The sequence below is a fragment of the Neocloeon triangulifer genome, unplaced genomic scaffold (assembly GCF_031216515.1).
Source record: "Neocloeon triangulifer isolate White Clay Creek 2 clone unplaced genomic scaffold, ASM3121651v1 ptg000014l, whole genome shotgun sequence".
Taxonomy (NCBI): domain Eukaryota; kingdom Metazoa; phylum Arthropoda; class Insecta; order Ephemeroptera; family Baetidae; genus Neocloeon; species Neocloeon triangulifer.
The window spans coordinates 2,430,263-2,457,020 of record NW_026775556.1 but is presented as its reverse complement, the minus strand read 5'-3'; the positions used below and the strand labels follow the sequence as shown (position 1 = coordinate 2,457,020).

General features: G+C 39.5%; 11 protein-coding genes across 20 annotated transcripts in view; 3 read left to right on the top strand and 8 right to left on the bottom strand.

Annotated features, from left to right (window-relative positions):
- The window catches only part of LOC132201301 (LIM/homeobox protein Awh), a 43,185-nt gene extending 42,429 nt beyond the window's left edge, over nucleotides 1-756 (bottom strand). For 2 of the 3 annotated variants that reach the window (XM_059627355.1, XM_059627357.1), the window contains exon 1: nucleotides 673-756. The gene's annotated coding sequence lies outside the window, so the exon portion shown is untranslated. Of the gene's footprint in view, nucleotides 1-11; nucleotides 102-672 lie in introns of those variants that run through there. The other variant, XM_059627356.1, reaches the window with a different exon arrangement.
- A 2,464-nt stretch (nucleotides 757-3,220) lies between these two features.
- On the bottom strand, nucleotides 3,221-5,566 carry LOC132201293 (TBC1 domain family member 13). The gene is made up of 9 exons (XM_059627341.1): nucleotides 5,530-5,566; nucleotides 5,366-5,439; nucleotides 5,154-5,279; nucleotides 4,933-5,089; nucleotides 4,721-4,877; nucleotides 4,371-4,569; nucleotides 3,895-4,219; nucleotides 3,780-3,837; nucleotides 3,221-3,720 (listed from the first exon to the last, which is right to left on the bottom strand). Exons 1-9 carry the CDS (start codon nucleotides 5,547-5,549, stop codon nucleotides 3,637-3,639), a joined length of 1,200 nt encoding a protein of 399 aa, XP_059483324.1. The 5' UTR covers nucleotides 5,550-5,566; the 3' UTR covers nucleotides 3,221-3,636.
- Nucleotides 5,567-5,693: 127 nt separating this feature from the next.
- LOC132201300 (uncharacterized) lies at nucleotides 5,694-8,333 on the bottom strand. Its single transcript, XM_059627354.1, has 6 exons — nucleotides 8,177-8,333; nucleotides 7,208-7,399; nucleotides 6,993-7,154; nucleotides 6,724-6,931; nucleotides 6,467-6,662; nucleotides 5,694-6,413 (listed from the first exon to the last, which is right to left on the bottom strand). Exons 2-6 carry the CDS (start codon nucleotides 7,379-7,381, stop codon nucleotides 6,242-6,244), a joined length of 912 nt encoding a protein of 303 aa, XP_059483337.1. The 5' UTR covers nucleotides 7,382-7,399; nucleotides 8,177-8,333; the 3' UTR covers nucleotides 5,694-6,241.
- Nucleotides 8,334-8,348: 15 nt separating this feature from the next.
- Nucleotides 8,349-10,254, top strand: LOC132201291 (protein odr-4 homolog). The gene is made up of 2 exons (XM_059627331.1): nucleotides 8,349-8,499; nucleotides 8,744-10,254. Exon 2 carries the CDS (start codon nucleotides 8,767-8,769, stop codon nucleotides 10,051-10,053), a length of 1,287 nt encoding a protein of 428 aa, XP_059483314.1. The 5' UTR covers nucleotides 8,349-8,499; nucleotides 8,744-8,766; the 3' UTR covers nucleotides 10,054-10,254.
- Nucleotides 10,255-10,419: 165 nt separating this feature from the next.
- On the top strand, nucleotides 10,420-11,974 carry LOC132201299 (delta(3,5)-Delta(2,4)-dienoyl-CoA isomerase, mitochondrial). The gene is made up of 6 exons (XM_059627353.1): nucleotides 10,420-10,617; nucleotides 10,695-10,827; nucleotides 10,893-10,981; nucleotides 11,037-11,445; nucleotides 11,502-11,628; nucleotides 11,762-11,974. The coding sequence occupies exons 1-6, from the start codon at nucleotides 10,563-10,565 to the stop codon at nucleotides 11,858-11,860; spliced, it is 912 nt and encodes a 303-aa protein (XP_059483336.1). The 5' UTR covers nucleotides 10,420-10,562; the 3' UTR covers nucleotides 11,861-11,974.
- LOC132201546 (dynein regulatory complex protein 8-like) lies at nucleotides 11,972-12,630 on the bottom strand. The gene is made up of 4 exons (XM_059627770.1): nucleotides 12,615-12,630; nucleotides 12,447-12,554; nucleotides 12,259-12,382; nucleotides 11,972-12,203 (listed from the first exon to the last, which is right to left on the bottom strand). Exons 1-4 carry the CDS (start codon nucleotides 12,628-12,630, stop codon nucleotides 11,972-11,974), a joined length of 480 nt encoding a protein of 159 aa, XP_059483753.1.
- Nucleotides 12,631-12,848: 218 nt separating this feature from the next.
- LOC132201288 (transferrin 2) lies at nucleotides 12,849-16,705 on the bottom strand. The gene is made up of 13 exons (XM_059627328.1): nucleotides 16,535-16,705; nucleotides 16,234-16,388; nucleotides 16,024-16,156; nucleotides 15,827-15,969; nucleotides 15,650-15,767; nucleotides 15,414-15,590; nucleotides 15,199-15,362; nucleotides 14,727-15,143; nucleotides 14,510-14,674; nucleotides 14,197-14,452; nucleotides 13,844-14,140; nucleotides 13,503-13,788; nucleotides 12,849-13,444 (listed from the first exon to the last, which is right to left on the bottom strand). The coding sequence occupies exons 1-13, from the start codon at nucleotides 16,590-16,592 to the stop codon at nucleotides 13,210-13,212; spliced, it is 2,604 nt and encodes an 867-aa protein (XP_059483311.1). The 5' UTR covers nucleotides 16,593-16,705; the 3' UTR covers nucleotides 12,849-13,209.
- A 415-nt stretch (nucleotides 16,706-17,120) lies between these two features.
- Nucleotides 17,121-19,317, bottom strand: LOC132201292 (titin-like). 8 transcript variants are annotated; one of them, XM_059627339.1, is made up of 5 exons: nucleotides 19,210-19,317; nucleotides 19,109-19,161; nucleotides 18,900-18,945; nucleotides 18,645-18,839; nucleotides 17,121-18,228 (listed from the first exon to the last, which is right to left on the bottom strand). In XM_059627339.1, the coding sequence occupies exons 1-5, from the start codon at nucleotides 19,241-19,243 to the stop codon at nucleotides 17,294-17,296; spliced, it is 1,263 nt and encodes a 420-aa protein (XP_059483322.1). In that variant the 5' UTR covers nucleotides 19,244-19,317; the 3' UTR covers nucleotides 17,121-17,293. The 8 variants fall into 8 exon arrangements, with proteins under 8 accessions (XP_059483322.1, XP_059483323.1, XP_059483317.1 ...); XM_059627340.1 differs by having other exon boundaries at nucleotides 18,645-18,836; XM_059627334.1 differs by having other exon boundaries at nucleotides 19,094-19,161; nucleotides 19,210-19,302.
- A 164-nt stretch (nucleotides 19,318-19,481) lies between these two features.
- Nucleotides 19,482-21,328, bottom strand: LOC132201298 (serine/threonine-protein phosphatase 6 catalytic subunit). The gene is made up of 6 exons (XM_059627352.1): nucleotides 21,178-21,328; nucleotides 20,713-20,808; nucleotides 20,339-20,626; nucleotides 20,180-20,285; nucleotides 19,960-20,121; nucleotides 19,482-19,905 (listed from the first exon to the last, which is right to left on the bottom strand). Exons 1-6 carry the CDS (start codon nucleotides 21,247-21,249, stop codon nucleotides 19,715-19,717), a joined length of 915 nt encoding a protein of 304 aa, XP_059483335.1. The 5' UTR covers nucleotides 21,250-21,328; the 3' UTR covers nucleotides 19,482-19,714.
- Nucleotides 21,329-21,717: 389 nt separating this feature from the next.
- LOC132201290 (eukaryotic translation initiation factor 3 subunit E) lies at nucleotides 21,718-23,754 on the bottom strand. The gene is made up of 9 exons (XM_059627330.1): nucleotides 23,553-23,754; nucleotides 23,358-23,474; nucleotides 23,143-23,304; nucleotides 22,970-23,092; nucleotides 22,688-22,920; nucleotides 22,497-22,623; nucleotides 22,232-22,443; nucleotides 21,877-22,111; nucleotides 21,718-21,821 (listed from the first exon to the last, which is right to left on the bottom strand). Exons 1-9 carry the CDS (start codon nucleotides 23,640-23,642, stop codon nucleotides 21,795-21,797), a joined length of 1,326 nt encoding a protein of 441 aa, XP_059483313.1. The 5' UTR covers nucleotides 23,643-23,754; the 3' UTR covers nucleotides 21,718-21,794.
- Nucleotides 23,755-23,833: 79 nt separating this feature from the next.
- On the top strand, nucleotides 23,834-26,718 carry LOC132201289 (ATPase family AAA domain-containing protein 3). The gene is made up of 11 exons (XM_059627329.1): nucleotides 23,834-24,062; nucleotides 24,132-24,190; nucleotides 24,251-24,464; nucleotides 24,521-24,615; nucleotides 24,671-24,836; nucleotides 24,891-25,196; nucleotides 25,248-25,350; nucleotides 25,452-25,544; nucleotides 25,598-25,920; nucleotides 25,980-26,178; nucleotides 26,236-26,718. The coding sequence occupies exons 1-11, from the start codon at nucleotides 23,923-23,925 to the stop codon at nucleotides 26,341-26,343; spliced, it is 1,806 nt and encodes a 601-aa protein (XP_059483312.1). The 5' UTR covers nucleotides 23,834-23,922; the 3' UTR covers nucleotides 26,344-26,718.
- The last annotated feature ends 40 nt before the right edge of the window (nucleotides 26,719-26,758 follow it).

The window sequence follows — 26,758 nt, the reverse complement described above, 5'->3', positions numbered from 1 at the left end:
CCCTATCCTACCTGTCGTATACTTTGTGGAAATTTGCACGCTCGACACACCTGCACGAAAATTTATTCCCGGACAGGTAATAAAACTGATCATTTCGCGAATATCGCTAGGGCAGTCTCTCTCTCTGTTTCTTGTGAGCGAGGAGTGTATTATGCATTATAAAGTTGAGGGAGTTTATTAAGAGCAAGTGCGCAATGGAGCCTCCAATTGGTTCTGCGAGCGTCGAGTGAGGCGGAGCCTCGCATTCGAGAATTATTTATCGGCAGACGCGAGGCTCATATCAAATGTATCCAACCGCGGGACTCCATGAATTAGGTGCTTAAAACAACGTTTGAATCTCTCAAGTATTCAAAAACGTCCTTTTTTATAATGAAATTAATAACAAAACGATGTTTTAATACTATTAAAGGTACATTCTAAATCAAATAAAAATTGAGAAAAGAGGAAATCTAATTTTTAAAGAGACAATAGAGAGTGAAAAACAATGCAATAAAAATTATTTAAAATTCTTTCAAAAATAGAAAAATAAACTTCCAAAATATAAACTAAAAACCCTTCTAATAGTTAACACTGAAAAAAGACGCTCTAACTGACTAATGCAAGCAAAAAGTGCGTCAATTGGAGCGCGAGTGCATGGGAAACGAAAAATGCAAGCTAATCAATTAAACAAACCTGTGTCGGCCGCGCGTCGAATCATGGTCAATACTGACTAACCGGCGGAGTAATCTCTCGTGGCTGTCGTCGCTTCGGCCGTTTTGGCGACGATTTTCGGCCAAAATCTGCAACCAAAACACAAAATAGCCATGCTTGATGAAACTCGAGCTGATACTGATCATATGGTCTGAATATGGCGCAATTATCGTGTGTTTTCATGAGAAAGGCGGCAACAAGAGATCCAACCCGACAAAGTTAACAAAATGAAATGAATAAAATGAACTCGGAAGATCATTCAAAATTATTCCCCAAAGTTTAAAAAAACATATAAAAAAAAAATAAAATTTAAACAAAACCTGAATATAAATGAGGAATTCATTTTTGTTTATTCATTATTCAAAACTTTTCAGTTTTTTAATTTTCTCTTCCAGGGTACCATTCAATTCTTCAACTTATCCTTTACTCACCAATAATCATATTTGCTAATAGATAAAAAAAATTCAGCACCTCCTGGAGGTCTCCGCAGTTTTTTTCGCAGGAAAATTAGCACAGCTGTTAATTTTTATTTAAACGCTTAAATAGATTTGTTAAATTCACAATTTTTTAAATCTAATTAACTGATTTCACATTATTTTATTGTTTTCTATTAAATTTTTAAATTAACCAACATTTTTAAATAGTTATTTATTAAATTAATTCGGGTCAATTTATATTTCTGAATGTTGTATCTTACGATATATTCTGATGTGAAGAAATAACTGCAAATTCCAATCTTTACATTTTCGCTCAAGCCTCCAACTTTTTCTTTGGCAAAAATCGGCGCCGCAAATTGCGACCACGGTGTGCGGTGATTTACGCCAACCCATTAACCATAATTTCCACTACCACATTACAAAGCAGATATTATTACACAATATTTCTCTGGTGCGCAACAAAAGAGGTAGGCGCTACGGAAAGGGATTCAAAGCAGCGCGAGATGAGAGGATCCTCTCAAAAGACACACACAAGGCGGGCCAGATGAAAGGCCTGAATGGGTGCCTGGCCGAGGTTTATAGGCCCGGTGTCATTATTAATCGCTTACATGCTTGCTGACTATGGGAGCGGAGCACAAATAAATAAATTATGTTCCTCGGAGAAAAAGAAAGATAGACTCTCCGCGCTCTTTTCCATTCATGCACTCTCTCGGTGTATAAAAAGCTCACGCCGGCCATAAATTATTTCATAAAGCTCGCGGGTCCACTGCGCTCCTTTATTTATTAAAAAAGCCAACGCACATATTACACTTGTCTGCCGCGGCAAAAAAATAATCATATTCCTTCCCAGGTTTATATATAAAAAATATTTAAGAATGCGTCTCCGCGTGTGCAGCTTTTGCAAAACTGGAATCCTTTTCAATAAAACACGTCGCTGATTTATCGAGTGAAACGGGGTGCACGCCTTTAAAACGCGCGCAAAAAGTCGCGGAGGCGAAAGAATTTTAATAAAGAGAGGAGCGCCTGCAAGGATTAATTTTGTAAAATATGTTGTGCGGCGTAAGCGCCTAGAGCCGAGTGCGAACGACAAATTTATCTGCGCGTTGGAATTTTTCTCCTGGGACAAATTTTAATAAATGACCAGACTCTGCACGTAGAGTGAAAATTAGCATTTATATGCGCGTCATTTTTTCTCATTAATTTCCAATTCCAAGGAATAATGCAGAATAATAAATTATTTTTCAACAAAACTACAAATTTTGGAAATTTCATATGAAATTTTTGGAGGTTATTAACAGATTTCTTTTCCACGACAGTTTTTTTAAAAACCTGGAATATAATTTTGCATAACTGTAGCAGCAAAGAAAATAAGGTATGATTGAAATTAAAATAAATCATTTAATAAAGAAACTTCATTAAATGATTATTTTTACTCCCTCAACATCCGTTCTGAAATTTTTAATGGGTTCAGTTTGATTAATTAAGTCTTTTTTACTCTTGCAATGGCTTTGAACTGCCCTCTTGTTTAAAATTCCACCACTTTTGGTGAGATTTTAACCAAACACCGAGGCCCGTGCGTGGTTGAACTTGCGGCTCACCATCTGTCCACCACCACACGCAATAAAAACCCTTTGACACGTCAAAAATTAAACCCACATATACGCAAGTAGTGTTTCCTCTCCACTGTCATCTCTCTCTTACTTACAAATCCCGCCGACTGCTCGGACAAAGATAAAGGGGCGAATTATTTTGCGGGTTAGCCCTCATTACACATTTCACACATGACATGCTGCAAGGGGTCACCTCTCGCTCTTTCCCTGCTGCTCGGCGCCGCACAATGTGTGCACAATGAACAACTCCCCCTGCTCTTCTCTCGCTTGCAGAATATGAAATGCTACGCTGCACTTTATTATTAGGTTAGTGATTGCGCTCGCTTGTTTCGCAACTCAATTTTCACTGCACGCACACAAATCTTTTCTCCCTCACGCGTGTGTTTCATTTTATTGCATTTAAAGTTGTACACATCAACTTCTGCCTTTTACGAAAAGTTTAAAATTTTCCAAGGAAAATAAATAAAATTGGATTTATAACAACAATAATGACATGGTCTTTATTTTTATATCTAATGGTTCTAAATTGCTTTGACATAAGGTAGAAAATGTATCAAGTTCAAGATATTTGATAATGAATGAGTGGCTCACTATGTAAGGGACCAACTCGTTTTGATTAAATTTAATGAATTCACTCCTGCTAAAATTAAATAAGCTGCTATTATGTAAAAAGACTTTTATAAATTTGTGACAAATTTTCTTTTAAACTGAATAATTTCAGAATAAATTTGAGAATACAAATAAATTAGCATCATTTCCGTTGATGCCGACTTGTAGACAAAAATTGCACCAAAACGAGATTCAATTTAAGAGAGCTAGCGAAAATTTGCACATTTTTTTTATATTGGTGTACAGTGAGCATTCACCTTGGATGGAACAACCTGGTAATGGTTCTGAGGTCATCTTATTGTACCTTCGGAGCGACGGCCGGAGAGCTCGGCAGCTTTCGACAGCACCACTTGAATGTCCATCGGAGGGAAATTCTTCAGATAAAGAAATAATTTAAATTTGTGGGAGGAAATTTGACTACAAAGAAAATTACCTGAAGCATTTTGACGTTTGTGGGAAAGTCGCTCGCCAGCAACTGATCTCGTAGAACACTAATTTTTACAAGATTTAATTTTCTTTTTAAATTGTTGAAAATAATTTAAACTTACACAATCATAGCACAACAAATAAAAATGAGAAATCCAAAACGCTTCTCATCAGCAAAGAGCGAGTCCCAAATTCTGAGGACATCAGGCAGAGGAAATTCTTGAGAGAGGAGGAGGGTGAGCCACCGGAAGCTGTAGTACTGGGGCTGCAGTTCTTGCTGCTGCAGGCGTTGGAAAACTGGAGGGTCGTGCACTTTGAGCTCAGTGCTGAGACGGGCCATTAGCTTTTTGATTCCGCTTTCAGAGTCGTCCAAAGACTTGATGAAAAAGTCACGGATCTCACTCATTAGATTGGTAAAGCAAAAGAAGCAGTCGGCCTCAGCAAATTCTAAAATTAATTAAGATTTTGGAAACTTCAATTGTAATTTAAAATTTAACACACAAAAAAGGGCAAAATCCTTAGCTAGGATCTTGTGGAAATTCTTTGTACTATTTCATTCATTTTTCAACTTTATTAGGAAAATTTTATTTAATTTTACCTCTCCATTCTGAATTTGGATCTGTGGCAAAGGTGTAGTAAATTGGTCCTATGATCTCATTCATTCCTTGGACATAGCTCTGGCCTGGATTAAGTTTGGCGTACAAAAATAAGACTCGCTGCACAACCTCCCAGTGTGCTTCCGACCCTTCTTCCATGGGAGCGTAGTCTTCTGACGCTTTCTTTTTAGCCAAGGCAATCTAATTGATAATAATGAATTTTAATTAAATAAAAATTATTAATTTTTAAAGGCATAAATGATTCACATACCCGTAACTGTATGGACAGCGTTAAAAATAATTGGAAATTTTATAATTCTAAGCATTTGTTATTATTTTAAACAAAATATACCTTGGTCACTCCCAATCCCTTTCTCTCAACATTAGCAGAATTTAAGAAGGAGTGTTGGACCCTCTTGTGCAGCCTTTTAGTCCCTCCGCTGTTCACAACGTCCTGGCAGGGAAAATCAGTTGGTTGTTGGAAGAAGGAAATATCAGGACAGAGGCGCCTGAAATCAATAATTAATTTAAATATGATTCACACAAATTTATATAAAATTTTACCTGACATCCTTGTCAATCTGCAGCAAAACCTCGTTGTCCTTAAAGTAGGTCTGCCACTCCGAGTCTGGATTTAGGCTGAGGGGGTGATCGTCGAAGGTGACGTCGACAACCGAGTTGTCGTCCAGGTTTTCAGGACCAGGCATTCCTATCATTTCATCTGAAAATTTCGTTTGCCAAATTAAATTTTGTAAAATATTTCCTTGCTTTCGAGATGTTTTTACCAATAAATTGTTTGTACAATTCACGCTTTTTGGCCAAAATCTGGCTCCAGGTGCTTTTATTTCCAGGAAGGTAATTAAGCATGAGGCGCCAGCAAAGGGCGCGTCGTCCCTGTTCGTCAGGAATGCCTGAAATTTTCCAAAATCCATTTATGTCAATAGCTCAAGTGCTACAGGGGCGTTATTATTATGATGGTCAGCTGACCCCGACTCACCATGAAAGCAAACTCTTTTCAACGCTGTCAGGTTGATTTCCTCCTTGTCGAGCACATCGTCGACCTCCTTCAACCTAGACAAAAATTCAAATTGTAACAACTGCGAGCTGATTACTATTCAAAAACAATGTTTTAAATTGAAATTATTTGATTTTTTGCCAGACCTGGCTCTGTATGCCGCCATCCCCGGCACTAAAATGAACTGACAGCGCGATCTCTTGTGAGAGGAGGAAACTTTTGGAATTTAGGCAACCTGCTCGACCATCATTTATGGCAGGTTGCATAAATTACTAATTGCAGGCTCACAAGAAAATAAAGATTTTTCATGGTGACGCAGATTTTATTTTCAGATTTGTACGAATGAAATAACAATCATCCAAGAAGATTAAGGTGCGATATTTTAAATATATTAAGGTTTAAAATAATGAAGATGTTTAACTTTATTATTAGTCGTCGGACAGAGATCACCGCAATATACCTGTTAATTGAACTATCCTATATTTTATTTATTTGAATGTTTTTCGTATGTATATTGCTTCTGCTGTGCGAAAAAACTGCACCCGTGTTTAATTATTTAATTTATCATATTTTTCTAACAAAGCAAGTTCTATTGCTTTGGTTTTGTGCACTACATATTAATTGAAAACACTTAAAATTTCATGCTGATGGATTAATAAGATGTAAAAATCTCACGAAGTCTTAAACGGCAACGACCCTTTGCAATTTCCCATTAATGCTCCTTAACAACTTTTTAAACTGACAATGCTTTCAATCTGTTTAACAGAACTACCAAACAAGCCATCACAATATTCATAAAATTGCAATCTGCAAACAGTCGAGTATTTTCCAAAGCCTCCTTGCAGTGCTGTTTGGCGTTTAAGTTGGTACTGGAGTTGGTGATGGCGACGCTTTCTTCTTCAGATGGTTATAAAGAGGGTACTCAAAGAACAAGAGGAACTTCAGAAAGTACGGAATCTCAACATAAATTCCAGGCGGAATTGGAATCAGCGGAGAGGTTGACTTTTTGTACAAACGGTACTCAGGGTTGCTGAAACAAAAATTAATTAATAAGGTCAAAATTATTTATGCCATTTTACTCACTCTCTGTAACGCTCATCGGATGAAAGTTCCAAAGGTGGAATGCCGGAGAGGAAAAGAATGATCACAGTAGTGAAGATCGGAGACGAGATCACAATCCACTCCCAACCCTTTACAACGTTTAGAGAAATGAGGAAAATTCCCCACCAAATCATGACTTCTCCAAAATAATTTGGGTGTCTGGAAAGCTGCCAAAGTCCTTTGAAAAATTTGAAATAAATTTTAATCTCTAATTGGAATTGCTAATGAAAATTAACTACCATCATTGCACCATTTCCCTCTGTTGTTGGGGTCTTGTCTGAACTGGAACTTCTGAAGGTCGGAAAAAGTTTCACAAATGAAACCAATTATGAACATTGTAAGTCCGGCAGAGTCGAGATGGGTCATAGTTTTCGGCACCAGTGGAATTTTGTTCCTTGGCGAGTTGATGATGATAACAGGGAGACTGACCGTAAATACCCAGATAGCCTGAAGTTGAAATACACAAAAATAATAATGAAGAATTTTTTAATTAAATTAAATAACAAACTTGGAATGTCCAGAAAATAGCAAATCGAATCACGTTGCTCCTTTTGTCGTCGAACCGAGCGTCTCGGCCAATCTTGAGAATTCTGTAGAACAAGTAAGCAGACAGTCGAATGCCCCAAATGCAAACCAGAGTTGTGATCATCGTCTGTCTGCTGTCATAAGTCTGAAATTTTTGTAAAAAAAATTGAAAAACTTTTTTTTGGCAAACTTCTTTACCTGTCCCAGGTAATAGGTGAGCACCGCCAGGATGATAAAATTGGCCCCACCGGCCAAGTCGGTCAGTTTGTCAAACTCGAAGAAGGCAGCGATGACAAAGAAAATAAACTGCATGGCCACAGTGACGATGGCACTGATGGCCAGGTGGTCCACGTCCAAAACCTCCACCGCCATTCTCAGCAACAACTGGAACTGAAATGGATCTGATCAGCTTTGTTTTAGTCGTGTAACAAATGGTTATGTAATCAGATAATGCTGTGTGTTGCTCTTTATTTGCCTTGAGTCTAACACTAATCAAATTTATCGCAGCAAGTTCACAATCTTATCTTTTGAAGAGCACAAATGCTCAACATGCAAACACACCAATATTAACTTATGATAGAACAACTCTGAATCATTTTCAATGAATTATAGCAATAATAATTATTATGTAATAATAAAGTAAGCTAAAGAATATTAAAATTTTTGACAGCAAATCAAAATTTATACTTACAAATTCTTGTATGTAAAAAGTTGTAAAATAAGTTGTTCAGAATTTTTAACTTCAAATAATTTAATTAAAATCTGATAAAATTGCCTCTGTAAAAAGTTTCAAATTGAACATTTTGCGCAGAGCACATTAAAAATTAATGCGTGAAGAAAACAAACTAAGTCATATATTTTGTCTCTTTACAGAGCGACTATGTTGTTATAAATTGTATTTTCACTTCCAAAATTTTATGTTTTCTTCAAATAACAATTTTTTATTTAAAAAACATTCGTTTTAATTAATAAATAAGACTGAAACTTGAACTTTAAAATCCATAGTCAGATAATACGTAAAAAAATAAAGATCATCGAGCTTGTTTATTGTAGCTCTTAATTTTCTTCTTGAGCAAATTTTAATGATGTATTAAATACTAGAAATTGAAAACTTAAATTTCAAACTGTAGAAGCAACCAGCAAATACAACAAGTACATAGTCATTACCTGCTTTCTACAGCAATAGTGTGTACATGGAATTGACCAGCGTGAATTATTTTGTTTATTGACCGACTTTTGCCCGGTCCTCGCAGTCCTTTCAACACGCAAGACGCAAGGGTCGCAAGGACCGAGAGGCTGCGCTCTTCAGCTCACTCTAGGGGGGCGTAACCCACAACCAAAACAACAGAAGAGCCACGCCCCTTTCCAGTCAGGCAAAAATTAAAAAGCTGTCAGAACACGAAGCACAAACGTATGCTCTCTGTTTTCTTGCAAAAAATTTCATAAAAAACATTTTGCATTGTTGATTTGGCTGTCGTTCGTGGTTGAAGGTTAGTTTTCTTAAAAACTGCACAATTTTTCACTTGCCAGTGGGTTTTATCCCAATTCATATGAAACGATGCCAGTGCGTACATATAATGCGGCATAATTCAGAGAAAAAAATGGCAATTCACCAATTTTTAATTTATATTTTTAATTTTTACCACCGAAGTTATATAATGATTTGATATTTTGCTACGTAAATTTTTTTACGTATATAACTTGAAAATTTTTTTAATTTTAATATATTTTCAGCTCCCATAATTATTATTTCCGTCATGCTGAAAGGAGTGCACGCTGAGGAGAGCCTCCGGGAGTACCTTGAGAACCTCGGCCCTGACAGTGGTTTCGTGTCCGGTTTGGTTCTTGGCCAGCGATGCCAGCAACACGACTACGTCATCCACGCTCCGCCAACTCCGAATTTCGAGAGCAAAGAGGAGGACGAGCAGCCGGCGAACCAGGTGGTCACCTCGTTGGCCGACCTAAACGCCTACAACCTCCAGTCGCACGCCAAAAACGTGTCTGGACTGCTCTCAGGTGGCCACAACATCCTAGGCATTTATTCCATCAGCAAGGACCCCAACAGCTCCGGCCTCCTGGACACCTCGCAGACCAAAAAACTGGAAACCCTTTTGGCCAAACTGAACAGCCCTTTGGCGGAACGCCTGGTCCTCCACTACAACTGCACCACCCACAAGGCCACCTGCAAATACATGGACGCCAAAATGCACCTCAACAATGTTGACTTCAAGTTCCAGTCCAACCCCATTCGGTGGGAGGAGGTGGACACTAGATTCGTCTTTGACTTCAAAATCCCTCTTCCGGCGGGTGGCAAAGGTGTCACCTCAACCAAAACTAACCTCAAAGCCCTTCTGAACGAGCAGGAAAAGTTGCTAAGGGATGCCCACTGTCTCATTGGAGGCGCCGTCCTGGACAAAAACGCCACTCTGGACACCATCAGCCGTTCCTCAGGGGACGAGGAGGAGTCCAGACTGGTGGCTCAGTTTCTTGTTCGCAACCCGATCGAACCTGAGGCCGAAGTGGTCAAGACCAAGTGCGCTGGAGTGTTGACTGTCGGAGGTCATGTCCACGGCAGAGTCTTCCTGCACCCGAAGACGTCCATCGAGGAAGTGGTGGCCAGTCTGAAGGAGGACATTGTTCGGTCGTTGCGAACCCGAGTGGAGCTGCACACGGACGCTTTGATCGAGGAGGAGGAGGGCAGTCCGGAGGAGAAGTTCATCCAGCACGACCTGCCCAGAAGGGTCCTCTTTAGTCTGCCGTGCTCCTCGGCCAAGATTTCCAACTACTTGTTTCCCGGAGAGGCATCGACAGACTCACAGGCATCCTTGGAGTTGCTCTTGGGCTGTCAATTTGAAGACGAAGCTGCAGAGCTGGAGGAGGAAGTCGAAGACCCAGAGCTGATGGTTCCTCCGGAGGAAAGGGAGACGACCCCGATGGCCGTCGAGCAGAACAAACCAAGCAACCTCGCGCTCTACGCGGCTATCGGCGGACTTGTCTTGATTTTAGCCATTGTGGCCAATGTTGTGCTGAGCACCAATAAATGACAGTGCCTTTCAAGTATGGGGTGATTTAAATATTTATATACGAGCTAAAAAGTTGCCTAATCTCAAAATCAGGCCTGAACTGCAAATTAATTAATATTTTAATTTGCCTCAATTTTTCTTTGAATATTTATTTGTAAATGAAAAAGATGAAATAAAGCAACAGAATAATTCTATCCAAAAGAATTATTACTCATCACTATTGATAAATAATTAAGAAGAATATGAAGAAAAATTATAATTATTAATAAAAATTCCGAAAAATTCTATAGTTATTTGATGTCAAGCGTGTTGCATAACCATGCAGTGAGTGAAATCTGGCAAGCGCACTGCAACGCGCACAATCGTAGTCCATTCATTCCATTCGCCATTCTTGTTTGTTGTTATTCATGTTGTAGGACTGACGGAGAAATTCACCTTTGCTCTTCTACTCGAATTATTTTTCCTATCACCGTCGCAATACTCGGCTGATTAACAGTTCCAATTGAGAGGCTTAATCAGGTATACACAAAATGTTTTCGTCTCTCGCCATCAGGCAATTAAAAATATCTCCAGCGTCTTTGCTGAGTAAGTTAAAAAATAAATTACAATTCATCGGATTTGTTTTGGATATTTATGAGATCTGAAAATAAATAAATTTCCAGAGCAATCCAAGGTGTTTTCTTCGACAATGGAGGGTTTTGAAACCTTGAGCATTACTGTTCCCAAACCATTTGTTTACCAAGTCAAACTGAACAGACCAAAAAATCTTAACACGATGAACCGAAAAATGTGGTTGTAAGTGAAATTTAAAGTACACCTTTTTCGTTTTTCCGAATTTTTAAAAATTCTATATTTTTCAGTGAAATTGGAAAATGTTTTGACACCCTTGCCTCGAAGGACGATTGCAGGAGTATTGTTCTTTCGGCTGCTGGAAAAGTGTTCAGTGCAGGTATGAATAATATAAAAAATTTTATAGTACAAATTTGTTATTTTCTATATATTAGGAATTGACCTAAAAGACATGGTAGAGCTTGGTGGATTGCTTGCTGAGCACGATGACATTGCCCGCAAGTGCAAAGTCATCGAGGATTGGCTCAACGGCTACCAGAACGACATCTCAGCTGTGGAAAGGTGTCCGAAACCTGTGATTGGCGCCGTCCACAATGCCTGCATTGGCGGAGCCCTCGACTTGCTGACGGCCACTGACGTCAGATTGTGCTCTTCAGACGCCTGGTTCCAGGTCAAGGAGGTTGACATTGGCATGGCTGCTGACGTCGGCACCCTCCAGAGACTGCCCAGGATCATCGGCAACCAAAGTCTGGTCAACGAAATCTGCTTAACCTCCAGAAAGGTGGAATCACAAGAGGCCAAAGACTGTGGGCTCGTCAGCAAAGTTTACGACACTAAAGAAAAGTAAAACAGTTTTCATGTCTCAATTCTTCAGTGCAAAATTCATTATTTTATTATAGTTTGTTGGCTGGAGCAATCGAATTGGCAGAAACGATTGCTAGCAAAAGTCCAGTGGCTGTCCAGCTCACCAAGAGATCGCTGGTTCACGCCAGAAACCACAGCACGCAGGAGGGACTCGACTTCATTGTGAGTTTTAGATTTTACCTTCAGACTGGGGCTCGTCTCGGTCAACCTAAATTTAATAAATTTTTAATCAATATATTGCTCTTTAAGTTTTGGTTTTTTTTTTCATATAGATAACCAAATTATTTTCTTTCAGCGATATTGGAACATGACGATGCTTCAGAGTGAAGATTTTATAAATGCTGCTATGGCTCAGGCTACCAAGAGCCCACCGCCTACTTTTGCCAAACTTTGAACAAATAGAATTTTATTTGTTAAATAAGGTAATGGACTTGTTTTGTTGATATTTTTATGGAGTATTTAATTTAAAAAAAAAATAATAATAAATGCCTCTAATTTTTGCAACTTATTCGAAAATTAATTTTACCATTAGCTTCGGCACAAAATCCTCATAGGGTATTAAGCTTGTGTTCGGGTCTACAGCGGCTGCTAGCATGTCGTCCATCTCCTCTTGGGAAAACGCTTCTCCCTCGGTGGTCAACAGTTCTCTTAGTCTTTCAGGATCAACAGTACCCTTTCCTTCAAAGTCGAAAGTTTTTAGTGCCGCCAGCAAAAGCTCAGGCTCTGCCCCTTGTAAGCTAATGATACAAAAAAAAATCAATATTTTTTTCTAATAAAACAGAATTCGGTCACCGATTCTCTTGAAGAATTTCAGCCATCACTGGCAGAAACCTATTGAGCTTGACGCTGCCAGTCATTTCCTGGTCCTCGACCTGGACGAGTATTTCTTGTAGCTCAGATTCCGATGGGCAGCAGCCTGTTATTTTTTTCGATGAAAAATTATCAAAGCTATTTATTATTATTTGTTTTAAATATGAAACCCAATGATCTGATAATGGTTCCTATTTCTCTCACGTCGACTGCATCTGACCCCGTGTGATCAAAAAGCTTGAAGGCATCATTGATTTTCTTCTCAAGATTCGAGGCCTCTACATAATAATTTCATCAATTAGGTTAAAAATAATTAAATTTTCTATGAACTAAATTACCTTCCTTCTTGTTCATTCTTTTAACGAAGTTATAAAATGCTATAAAGTATAGCATAGCAAATTGGAATCTTAAATTTAGTTGCCATGGTAACTAAAATAATGTTTCTTCACCATTTTCGATATGCAAATATTTGGCTAAAACTTTTCATTATTTTCCCTAAATTTTAGTGAACCAAAAACTTTAATTTTTTTTATAAGTAAGCATGTGTATTGAAATAAAAATCAGAATTTTTGAATGTCATTCAAGATGTATTCTCGTTCAACCATTCTTATAACAAAATTATTTTTAAAAGTATCCGTCTTTGTTTGTAATATAAAAATATTGTAAATATAAAAACAGATTCACTTAACTGAAACTGACTTCTTCCAGTAATGGAAGGTGGACAAAAATTGAATAATATGAGTTCACAGTTAATTTATAACACTACAAATAATATAAGTCAGATCTTTAATACTTCATGTCATTTGTAAAATACAATGTGGACGGAATGCTTGATTTGAATCTGCAAAGTGGACGGAATGCAGTTTTCTTTGATTGATTGAACATAAAATTAATAACAGTAAAATTATTTATCTGCAAAAACTAAGCTAGTTTCTAAAAATGCCTTCTGCCGAGCAAAATTGCAAAAGTCGACATGAAAATGAGCGCCAGTGATTCGGCCAATCCAGCTGCTCCTGCGTGGCAGTCAACAAGGGCCCGGGCCCTCATAAAGTCCCTGCCCAGGTATGACCTGTAGTTGCGCTCATCCTTCGGAAGAATATAGAGCTGCTGGGTTGCGTCTTGGAATATCAAGTCAGAGTAGGGTGGAGGCGAGTAAAACATGCTGAAACTATATTGAAACATTTTTTTAGTGCATGGTTGTTAAAAATTTATTAACTTTGGCTCACCTGAACTCGTCTTGATATTTACGTCCATAAAATTGCTGAGCATAGACGAACAGATTTGTATACGCCTCCACTTCACTCTCATTATATCCTGCTCCTCCCCTAGTGATTATGGCGTTGGCCTTTGCCTTGCCAAGGCTGCACCACTTGTAGTCCTTCAAAGAAGCCCTTGTGCCGTCCGGGCAGAGCAGTTCGTAGTCATCAGTAAGAGTGTTTCGAGCCCACCACTCCCTCCTCTTGCCATCTGTGTTTTCCATCACGGTAGTGTGTTTGACAAAAGCAACATCACCTTGAAAAACACAGAATAATCAGTGAAATTTTCAAATTAAAATTTCTTGACTTACCACCCCCTTCGACAAGACAGCGGAAGGCACCAGTGTGCCCAAAGTAGTCCTCGGAAGCGTCCCTGCGGCAGTACCGAAAGCTTGAGCCGTGGCACAGGTGACACAGATTGTCGTAAGGCACGCCACTGTTGTACTCGGCACTCAGGGCGCCAGGGACGCAGGACTTTGAGAAATATTCGGCAGCCGCTTTCACACTGTCACAACCGTAACTCCGAATCCAACCGTTTGAAATCAGATAGGCCAGGGGAATTACCCATCCAGACGCAGTGTTGATTCCAGTGTGACAAGTGTACTTTCCTGATGTCAAAATTTGCCTCAAGTTAAAACAATGAGTAAAATTATTGCTATTTTACCTCTCAGATAAGTCAGTTCTGTACTCGGATCATTTTCCTTGGCAACAGCAACAACGTAGTATTCAGGCTTGCCCAGGTTGTAAACCTCAGCAATAAATGGGATGAGATCGTAGCTAAGTCCTCCGGTATAAACGTCGCTGGCGTCCATGACAGCTACATCAGCGTCTCCACTCCTGATGGCTTGCAGACAATGGACGTGGCTGTGCGCTTTGAAGCAGGACATGTCTGGCTTCAGAAGCTGCGCCCGCAAAGCAGTCTAGAGGGATAAAAAGAAATTATACCCGAGTATTATCAAAATCAGAAAACTACGCACCCTCATCCTGTTGCATTTTTCCATTTCCGGCTCAGACGTAACGCAAAGGGTCATTCTTCCAACAGGACACTTTCGAACAGATAAAATTGGCTCCAGAGCCTTACCGAGGTAGCCAGAATAGGTTTGTTTGTTCTCCTCAATTGCTATCAAACCTCGAGCAGTGTCCTTTATTAGAATCAAATATTAAATTGAAACTATAGAATGAATTTTTTGTTACTTGAAGCAAGAGATTGTGTTGACGTCCGTACTTAGCTGCAGAGACAAACAGCTTAAAATCGTCCTCTGTTTTTGGCTGGGTATCTTCAGGAGGGTCTGTCACATAATCTCTATCTCTGTTATTGATCGGTCGTCCAAATCTGTCTAATTCAAACTGTCTCTTCTGACGAGATATGGGCCGACCAAATCTATCATACTGAACTTCCTGGCCAAACTGATCTTGATTCCGGTTATTATTAGCAAAACGATCTTGATCCCGATTGGTATTGCCGAAGCGGTCTTGATCCCGGTTACTGATAGGATTGCCAAACCTATCATACTGATTTCTCTCAGTAGTGAAGTCAATCCTAGTTCGGTTGACCTGAGAAGAAGGCGTCGGAGAGTACGGAACTGAACCTCCATATAGTCTGACCGCTTGCTGATAATAAATATAATTGACAGATTAAATAGAAAAATAATGCCTTTTCAACAACCTTAAGGAATTTTTGGAAACTCTTTCGCCTGTCAAACGACTGGCCTGATGAAGTTACTACCGCGTGGGAAGGAACTTCACCCCAGTTGCAATTCCTGTATTCGTCTACGGAAACTCTTGTTCCGTCTCGACATAAGAGCTCAAACTGGTCTTTCCGGACAGAAGCTAATTTTAACATTAAAATTAAATCAGAATATTATGAAGAAAAGATATTACTAAGTGTTTGGGCGGAGACCATTTCTTGAATGGTTGTGTGCTTCAAAAAAGCAATGTCCCCTGTTTCAACCAAGCAGCGGAAGGCGCCTTCAAACCCTGCATAGGGATCGGCACTTGTACACCTTCCTCCAGGCACCTCACCAATGCACAACTGACACAGCTTGTCAGAGTTGTCACCTGAGAATTAATATCAAAATGAATATTATCACCACTCTGGGTTTTGATTTCCAGTTTACCAATTGGATTGTATTTATCGGTCAGAGAGTTGACTGCACAGCTCGGGCCAAAAAATTCAATGGCCGATTTGACATGGTTGTTGCAGTCGATCACTTCTAAACCACCTTGCTTCATCATCTGCAGATTGGTTTACAAATGAGATTAATTTATAGATAATATTTTTAAAAAAAACTGACCACATCAATCGGAATGACCCATCCGGCTTGAGTTCCGACACCCGCAAAGCAGGCTCTCTTGTTGCGAAGATCTCGTAACTTTCGCACGTCGGTCAAAGTACCCTTTTTAATCGCAGCAACTGCGAAATAGTTCAAGGCGCCACCTGAATGAATTCAAATTTAAAACATGCTCTCAACTCAATTGATAATTAACATGCCTTCAAGTGTCTCCTGCATCAAAGGGATCAAACTGTGGTACCGGCCTCCAATGAAGACCTCACCGGCGTCCAGACTTGTCAAATGGACGGTACCCTCGTCCAAAAGAGTCATGCACTCGTCTTTGTTGAAAGCCTAAAATAATGCAAGGCGGTTAATAACTGAAAATCATAAATATTAATTTGATATAGTTTTTATTTGGTTGTACTCACTCGAACGCATTCGACTTTCAGTGCGTCCCTGCTAAATTTACTTGACAGGGTGTCCCTTTCAACCGCTTTTGAAAAATTTTGGCATTTGTACTGCTCGGCTAAACTAACGGTGCACCATTTTGCAGTTCCTTCGTCTTCTTGCGAACTGTATTGAGCTGGAAAGGTGGTTTAAAAAAATTTAATGTCAAATTTCATAACATTTTTATCAATTAATCCAATGAAAATAATTATTAATTGCGGGTGCTCCACCTTGAAAAAGCGTTGAGAACCACCTGCGAAATGTGAATTTTTAAGGACTCACCTGTCGCTTGGACGAAGAGAAATGACAAAATGAACCACTCCGATCGAAACGAAATCATATTTTCAGTCTAAATTAACAATGAACCAAAAATTTGAGGTCGGAGTGTCCATAAAAATGGACAAAAACTGGGACCAACACCTGTTGTTTGTGTTTGGCGACCACCGCCCAAGCTTCATTTGTGACGCGCAATCCTTCCGCCAGAGGGCTTTGGATATGAAATTTGGCACTAAACGGCGCCAAACGTAAAATGATCTCCGTCCGAACCAGGTCCGAACCGAAACGCATAAATCAGTATTAAATCTAAATGATATCCGATAAAATAACAGGCTTATTAGCGATTATATTAAGTCATTTTGAACTATTTATTTTTTTACATAAACCTTATTTTATTTACTAAACTGCATTACTGCCAAGTCATTTAAAGTTCTAAAAAAAGACGCACCAAAGCCACCAACCAAACCTCTATATTATTTTTCTTACTTGACCGTGCGTGCTGTATGAACATTAACCGATATTAACAAATAGTTATACTGTACACATATATTTTAGCCCTAAAATGTAATCTATTTAATAAAATCAATCAAAATGATATTTTCTATTTTGTGCTAATAAGCACAAATTTTTATTAAAACCAATGAAAACAGTATGGACTCATCAAAAAACCATTATAATTTAATAGAAATTTCACTGCATATAACACACGGAGAAAAGCCAGTGAATTTTATTAATATTGGATTGTAATCATATCATATCTTGCAATTATTTGCGAGACTTCTTGCCTTGCTCAACACCTGCAGCATGAATTTCGATTTTCTTATCCTTCACTGCTTCGGCGCTTTTAGCTTCTGGAGCCGCGGTGCTGGGAGTGTTGGGGCTGACAGTAGATTTGGTATTGGAAGATGACGAGCTGAAAATGTTTGCAATCGAAGTGAAGAATTTGGAAATTGAGTTCCAAACGGAGGACGAAGGAGGAGTAACTGGGGTTGCTCCGGTCGAACTCTCTGCAGCGTCAGCTTTTGCCACGCCGGATGGAGGCTTTCCACTTTTGCCAGAACTTTCCTTATTGCCATGGAGCAATTTGGATTTTCCAGGTTCAGGAACTTCGAGTTTCTTTTCACCATTTTTGGCAGCTGCAATCGGCTCCTTTTTTTCTCCAGATGCCTTTGGTTTTTCTTCGACTTTTACGCCCTGATGAGGCTCGACCTTCTTAAACTCTTCTTTTTTGTCCCCAGCGATCTTTGGTTTTTCTTCAACTTTTACGGTTTGATGAATTTGCTCGACCTTCTTAACCTCTTCCTTTTTGTCTGCTCCGGCAACTTCTGATTTTACTGCCTGATGCTCCACCTTCTTTGGAGGCACGACATCATGATGAATTTCGGGTACCTTTGGTTTGACCTCAACGACTTTTTCCTTTGTGTCCACCTTAACCTCTCCAGTGTGAATTGCATTTTGAGCAGCAGGTTGCAATTTCTTGGCTTTTTCCACCTCATCCTTGCACTTCTCATCGCAGTCTGGATCCACGTGATCTGCGAGAGGAACCTTCTTTATCATGCTCTCATGTTTCTTGCTGATTTTCTTGGCGTCCTCAGCAATCGCCTGGTCTACTTTATTTTTAACAACATTGCCAACATTGAGGGGCTGCACAGGTTCCTTATTAGCAACTTCAATAGGTTTCCCATCATTTGCCGAAACTCCTAAATTTAAAACAATAAAAAATATATATTAGTTGCATATTACAATAAAAATTTGTATACCATTAGCTACCATCCCTAAAAGGGCAAAAAGAACAACAAAATATAATTTTGCCATAATTCTTAACTTTTGTCAAAATATTTTAATTTCGCGACCCTCTTGGAAAACAGTCAGAAGTGGAATGTTCAAGTTTTAGGTTTTTCCAGACTTTAGACAATTCTTATCAACTCTCGCAACCTGTCACGCTATATTTTTTTTATTATCATTTTGACCTGGCTTTTGTCCCCCACATTAATTACCACAGCGTGCGGCGGCGCCTAATTATTATTCTGACTCATACAAATTTTTAAGGTTGAAAAGCGTCTCATGTCACACCACAAAAAAACCCTAAATTGTGCTAAATTATTTTAAAAATAACCTTGAACAGGGTAGGCAGCCGAAATTCCAAACAAGGGCACCGCTGGCATCATGTCGTTGAAGAACAACCTGATTCCCATCACATAGCCAATGGGCTGACCATCACCATTATTAGTAGCGCTGTATGCGTAGGCATAGTTTTGCGGAATTTCATTTCCAAATTCTTCGGTGGAACGAATTGGTTTTACGATTTCTTCTAAAAATAAGAAGAAATAAAATTAAAAATTCTTTATAATAAATTTATGAGAAAAATTACTTTGCTTCAGGTCCCAAGGGTTTTGTACATCGACAAGTCCAACAGGCTGCTTGATATATGTGCAACAATTAACAAAAGTTAAATTTTCAATTTAGCATAAAACATTACATGGCTTTCGACCCAAAATACAATTTTTATGAAAATAGTTTGTAAAATTATAATTTTTGATATTAAAAATTATTTTTAAATTAAACCTTTTCGGCGCCCACCTCATCGTCCATGCCCTCCTTTGCTGTTGGCAAAGTTCTGGCAAAAGTCGCTCCTAAGTTTACAAGTCAGAACAAAATAAACATTTTTTTTCTAAATTTACCTAAAAACAGAAAATATACAAGAAAACGTAACATCGTAGTTGGAGGTTTGCTGTCTGGTTAAACAATAATGGGGCCCTCCTTGAAAATTGAGGTCGTCCTGCGCTCTATCAGCAAGTTTCAGTTTCTCACACTGATAAATTTCCAACGTATTTAATGATGCCGGACATAAAGTTGAAAGAAATATACATTTATTTAATTGTCTCATTATATATTTTGATATGGATATTTGCGACAGCAACATACATGCATAATAGAGTTAATAGACAATTTGTCAACTAATAATTGAAAAATTTATTGCAGTTCACAAGAAGCTTATAAAGTTTGATTGGAATATGATAATTACAAGTATCAGTTATATTCGGGAACCGCGGTTAAACAGAGACCATGAAAAAAACTCGCTGGATTGATGAGTGTATGGTGTGTGTGTTTCAATAATGTCAATGAAAATCACAAAGCATTGCATGCTTGCAACATGTAATTTAGTGATAACTTTAGGCTTAGGAATCATAAGAAATATGGTGTGGTGGTCCTATCAGGTACAGTTCTCTCTGAACTGGGCACTGCCTCAAACAACTGGGGCTCTCTGCAGGTGCTGGAAGAGAACGAGAGGATGGAGGCAATGTTGCCGCACCGGTAGCAGTAGTTGGGCGCCGACCAGACAGTCACTAACTTGTCGTCAAACATATATTTGTACCCTAAAAAATAAAAATTATGAGTAAAATTGAAATTCTGCAAATTTTATTAAGTACCTTCATGCACCAGCTGGTGGGCTCTACAAATGAGGTTAAGGTTGTTGATTTGCATAAACTCGTGAGTCACAATGGAGCCAAAGAGCCAGCCAGCACCTCTTGGGCTCACTTTCCACGTGTCGATCTCTTCAGGGTCGGACCAAACAAGGTCGCAAAAGGCACCTGAATTTTATTGAAAATTATTTCATAAAAAAAATTTAGTTTAATTCCATCATTTTACCTTTATGGGGTATCTCCTGATTCCTGTTAATTGTTCTAATCTGGTCTAGGGTTTGGATGTCAGGAGAAAGTCCTCCATGCACACACAGAACTTCACCATCGATAAGCTTAAACTTTTAGATTAAACACTTTTACTTGAATTTATAAGACGCAGACTTACAGCGGCCACAGTCAGAAGGTCGAAAACACCACAGCAGTACCTCCAAGCATTGGCGTTGCCATATTTATTCTGGCACTCGTCGTAGAAACCGTAGACCTGGGTTATTTGCCTCGACTCGTGATTTCCCCGCAGCAGGGTGATTCTGTCGGGCCATTTGGCTTTCAGGGTGAGCAGTCGAGTGAACGTTTCTAAACTGAAGTAGCCCCTGTCCACAAAGTCACCCATGAAGATATAGTTGGTGTCGGGGACCTGCCCGCCCTTCCGAAACAACTCCTCCAGATCGTAAAACTGCAGAAGAAGTGGAAAATGATCAAAATTGGATTTCAAAAGAAATTTTTGCTTATTTTAAGATGAGGTGCTTTTTACGTTTTTACCTGCCCATGGATGTCTCCGCAAACGGTAACTGGAGTGGACACGGGCTGGATGTTGGACTCCTCGAGCAAAAGGTCGCAAACGATGTCACATAATTTCTGGAAAAAAGGGGGAAATTAGTGATTAGAGAGAAAAATATATTAAGATGCTTGAAAACCGGCCCCACAAAAATCACAAAATAGGCGCAAAATAAAATTTTACGGTTTAAAAAAATTCCTATTGAACATTATGTAATTAACGGTGTATTTCCAAAGTGTAAATTTGAACATTAAGAATGAATGAGTCAAATATTAAGCTAGTTTTACGATGTTTAATTGGTAAATAAAAGGAGTCATGATAGGACGACACACCCACTTTTATCGGAAAACACCACGAATATTTCAAATTTTAGGCTCTTATTTTCAATTTTTCTAACCAAATTTCCAAAAAAGGTGTTAAGCACCTTTGGCTTATGTTGACTGCATTACCTTCAAATCGTTTTCTGGCAGATATTTGCACGTTTTTGCAATTTCTATCCAGTTGTCCAGCTCCGTCGACATCTTGCTCGCGTTCAGAAAAAAAGAAGACTGCTTCTGCTATGCGGGTTTGCCTACACTCCCTTGCAGTAGCAAGTCTGACGTACAGGCGCACGAGCGGCGACCTTATAGTCGCGACGGCTTGGGGTTAATACACATGCGATCAAGTTGGGTGCCAAGGGATTTTATTGATCATGCACTTATTAAACGTGATTTATTTATGGAATAAAGCAAAGCACCAAAAAAAATTTCTAATTGATTGGTATTCTTTGAACTCACAAGGTCAATATAAGTTTTTTTCAAAGAAGCCTGTTGTGTTTGTGATATTTTTAGAATAGATCAAAACGAATTTATTACTATTATAGATATAGTTCACGAGAATAATATTTCCTGCACGCAAATAGAATTTGTGGGTATTAATAATATTAGCTTAAATCCCATAATGGGATATATATTTCTTCACCATTTCTGCTAAAACAAAAGTCATGAAAGTTGTGTTCCAACTCAGTATTTATTTCGTAGATGTAAAAAGTTTACAGTCGGCTCAAGGTGTCACTGTCAGCTTACTTTCAGAAATCGTTATTGTTCCAGCGGTTCTGCAAGGTTTCAAAATTTGCATATTCGAACACGCTAAAATTTACCAAAACTTACATCCTGTGATTTTGCCTTCACCTTACGCTCGATAAGGTTTTGCAGAGCCTCCGATCTCACAGACAAAGTGTCGACGCGTTCCAACAAAACCTGGTAGGGGGACACAGGCTGGGCTCCCATCACGACATGACCCATTTTCGAGTCGATTTTTGCATCTAGTCGTGCGTTACGAATCAAATTGACGATCCAGCACTCGGCCTCCTCAGGGTTCATGTTCAACTTCTCAGCAAGCATACTGAAAATAATTTTATAAATAAATTTAATTTTATACAAAAAATTGAGCTCTATAAATTTTAAAAATGATTAGGAAATAGATTTAAATCTTTACAGATTTCTTGATTGAAGATAATTTTACCCGATAGTAATGCACTGATGAATGCGGCAGAATGTTTCGAAGATCATGAGACGCGCATTTTCAACAAACTCGTCTAGACATGCGATGAGGAAGAAGTCATTGTACAAAACTTCCTGGCACTCGTTCAGCTTCTGCCTTGCCCCGTCAAAATCGAAATTGACGTACAAGTGTTCCAAGAACTCTGTGATTGGGTCCTTGTATGTGTAAGATTCCTATTGCAAGGAATAAGTTAATGCTAAGTTTGAAGGACATTCTTGGACCATACCTGCTGGATGACCTTGACAAGATCCTTAAGGGCATTGAGAGCGTTCCGTCTAGATCGGTTAATGACGACGGCAGTGGCCAGGTATCTCAGAATGTGCGGACACATTGTCTGGATGGCATTCAAGTAGCTAGAATTAGATTTTTTTTTATTTAAATATCATCCTTCAGAGGCAAGAGTTTTGCTAGTTATACTTTGGTCTGTACAAGAACATCTCAATGATGTGGTCCCTGCCCTTTGCGTGGTTGAAGAAGACAAACAGACTCCAGTGAATGAGCCACGTCCTCTGCTGCAGAACTTGCAGGGGGTTGGCAAAAGCGTTGGAGTCGATGAACTCTCGCAGTTTGTTCAAGTCGTCCAAGGCAGTGTCCCAGTTCTGCACCAAGATTTCCGAAGCCAGTTTTCCCCAAAGAACATTTAGATAATTCTGAAGGATGAAGTTTAATTCTTGTTTATACAAATTATAATAGACAAACCTTGTCTGTGGGGGGCATGATGAGCATATAGAAGTACAGGTAGCTTGTGGACACAGAATAGTTGCCGCACTCGTACCTGTATTTTGCGAACTTGACCAAGTTGTCCATCATGTCAATTTTGAACTGAGAAATTAGAAGGTCAGGCACTAAAATTGAGATTTAAATTTGTTTACATCATATTCCTTGGTGAGGTGGCTTAGAAGAACTTTGGGATCTCTCATCGTCTCCATGGTCTGCATGACCTCCTCGTTCTGCATAAGCTTGTAGACAAGTTCAACCTCGTTCTGCAGCTCGGTCAATTCTGCGACAACTTGTGCTCTCTTGACTTTAAGGTCCTGCAGTAAAAGAAAGGTTAAAATCTAGATGTGCCGTAAAAAGGTTGACAAACCTCTGGAACTTCTGCGTTCGGATGCAGCTGCTTTCTAATGTCTATCGCGTAATCCAACATATTGGTTTTGCTAAGAATATCGAGTTTTCCCTGCAGAAGCTCCGTTTCATCGTAGATCTGTGGAAAATAAAGACTTTTTAGTCAAAATCTGTCACATTACAAACCCAACAGCACCGGGTGCCAAATTTCACCAACCTGTTTTGCGGACAGGAACTCGAGCAGAGGGAAAACCAGGTGCCTGTCTAAATACTGCCCTAATTTGTGAGTAAGATCAAACTTAGCCATGGTGATCTGATGCTAAATAGTCCGGAAAATCACGAAAAATCCAACATGAAAAAGCCGAAAACAACCCGACAACGTGTTCTTCCGAGCCAGGCGGCGCCAGTGGTGCTATCTGGCGGACGGGAAGGCCGGGAAGAAGAAGTTAGTATGCCAGTTTGCGCCCTCCGTGGCCGGCTCAGGAACTAACGTTTTCGGAATCAGCCAGATTAGCCAGAATCAGCTGCCGCAACAAAATCGAAAAACGTGCTCAAACCCCGGTGATCGATTTACGCAAAATTAAAAAATGTCCTGGTTATTTGGCGTGAAGAGGGACGGCGGAGGCGGCCCTCCTACAGACATGCCTCCGCCTCCAGGAGACGGCTCTGCTGGGGGCGGCGGAGGCAACCCAAACGAACCGGAAAAATCACGCAGCGACGCTTACAGGTTCAATGATGCAATTTTTCAAATTTTTTTATTTTGCTAAATAATTGTAATTTTTTTTATGAATTTTAGATTCGACTCTGCAGCTTTGGAAAGGGCAGCAAAAGCAGCTCGGGAATTGGAATCTTCCAGTAATATTATGATTCAATTTTTTTGTTATTTTCATCTTAAAAAATTATTTTAATTTGTAGGAAATGCTAAGGAGGCTCTGGAGCTATCAAAACTGCAGGAGATGACCCGGCACTCGGAGTTGGTGGCCAAGGCCAAAGAATACGAAGCACACATCGAGCAGATGAAGTTGGACTCAAAGAGAGTTGAGGGTGATGAAAGGAGAAAAACGCTGCAGGAGGAAACCAAGCAGCACCAAATGCGTGCCCAGTACCAAGACCAGTTAGCCAGAAAGAGGTATTTAAAAAATAAATGGTTTCTATGCAGGGCATTTATAATTTATTGCTCTCCAGAAATGAGGATCAGTTGCTTCAACAATCTCGGGCCAACGATGAGAATCTCCGCAGACAAGAAGAATCTGTTGCTAAACAAGAATCTATGAGAAAATGTATCTTCTCTAAAATTTGATGGTTAAGATAATAAATTTTGATCTAAATTTGCAGCAACGATTGAGCACGAAATGGAATTGAGGCACCGGAATGAAATGAGGAGACTGGAAGCAGAGTTGTCGGCAAAGGCAAAAATCGACAGGGAAAATCAAGACTTGACCTTGGAGCAGATCAGACTAAAGGCTGCAGAAAATCGAACCACTGTTTTGGAGTCCATAAAGTAATATTCCTATTAGTTTTTAAAAATGTGCTGATTCAAACGAATAATTTTCAGGACGGCTGGCTCTGTTTTGGGAGCAGGCTTTCAGGCTTTTCTGCAAGACTGGGACAAAGTAATAGTGGCAGCTGGCGGCGTTTCCCTTCTGGCTCTAGGTGTATACACGGCCAGAGGAGCCACAGGGGTTGGTGCTCGGTACATCGAGTCACGACTTGGAAAACCTTCACTGGTGCGAGAAACATCTCGTTTTTCTGTTCTTGAGGCTTTCAAGCACCCTGTCAATACTGTGAAGAGACTCAAGCTGAAGCCGCAAGATGCCTTGTCTGGTGTTGTTTTGTCTCCAAAACTGGAAGAAAGATTAAGGTTGATATTTAAAATTTTTTTAAACGTAGATTTTAATTCTATTTTGCACAGAGACGTCGCCATTGCTACAAAAAATACAAAGCATAATAAGGGCATGTATCGCAATATCCTCATGCACGGCCCACCTGGAACAGGAAAGACCATGTTTGCCAAGGTAATAGAGCTAGCTGGAAGACGAACAAAAATGTTTTAAGTTAAACTTCCATTTTTAAAAGTCTCACCTTTTATTTTTTATTATTATTGTTTTTATTTTAGAAATTGGCAATGCACTCTGGAATGGACTTTGCAATTATGACTGGTGGTGATGTTGCTCCCATGGGTAAGGAAGGAGTGACTGCTGTCCATAAGGTACTTTCAAATCGTAATTTTTAGTACCTCTTTCTACGTAAATCAAATTTTAGGTGTTTGACTGGGCAAACACTTCTAGAAGGGGCCTCCTTTTGTTCATGGACGAAGCAGATGCTTTTTTGCGGAAAAGAAGTTCCGAGGCCATCAGCGAAGACTTGCGTGCCATGTTGAATGCTTTCCTCTACAGAACGGGAGAGCAGTCCAACAAATTTATGTTGGTTCTTGCTTCCAACACTCCTGAGCAGTTTGACTGGGCTATCAACGACCGTCTGGACGAAATGGTCGAGTTTGGCCTTCCAGGACTTGCGGAGCGTGAAAGACTTGTCCGCCTCTACTTTGACAAGTTTGTTCTGCAGCCTGCCTCGGAGGGCAAGAGGTATTTCGTACGTAACCCATCGAGGTTATTTTAAGGACATTTTCTTCTAAAATATGTAGACGGCTGAAGGTTGCTGAGATGGACTACAGCGCCTTATGCTCAAAAATCGCCAAAATGACTCAGGGCATGTCTGGCCGAGGAATTTCCAAGTTGGGTGTTGCATGGCAAGCTGCTGCCTACGCCTCGGAAGATGGTGTTTTGACCGAGAAGATGATCATGGAGAGGGTTGAAGATGCTGTTAAACAACACCAGCAAAAGGTAATGTTTGCAAAAGAGTAAATTTCCAGTGCAAATTATAACTGATTTGTGGTACAGGAGCAATGGTTGAGCGCCCAGGAAAGGCGGGAGTTCAAGACCGGCGGCTACCACTCGCAGAAAGACGACCAGGCAGCACCGAACACCTCTTCGGCAGCTCCAGTCTAGTTCAGTTCAAGTGTTTAAAAGGACCAGCGTGCTCTCTAACTTCCCTACCATTGAGACACGCACCCGTTGTTGACTTTTTAGAGCCGAATTCTCTGAATAGTTGTCTCTGAATTGGGACCTGAAATATTATTTTTGAATTATAGTCAAAGTGCGCCACACACACACTATTGCATTTCTTGCAGCCATTGACGCCAATAAAGGAGATAATTTTTGAGTTAATTTGTTAGAAGCAAAATTTCCTGAAATTGTAAGTGATGCTTAAAGGCTGGTTCCTCTGTATGCCTGCATTTCTTACAAAAGAATAAAAAATTTACTTTTAAAGTCCATACATAATATTTTTTCAAACTTATAAAAATCTGAAAAATCTTATGTACCACCATAAAACAATAATTGCACAATGAATTGCATTACTGTT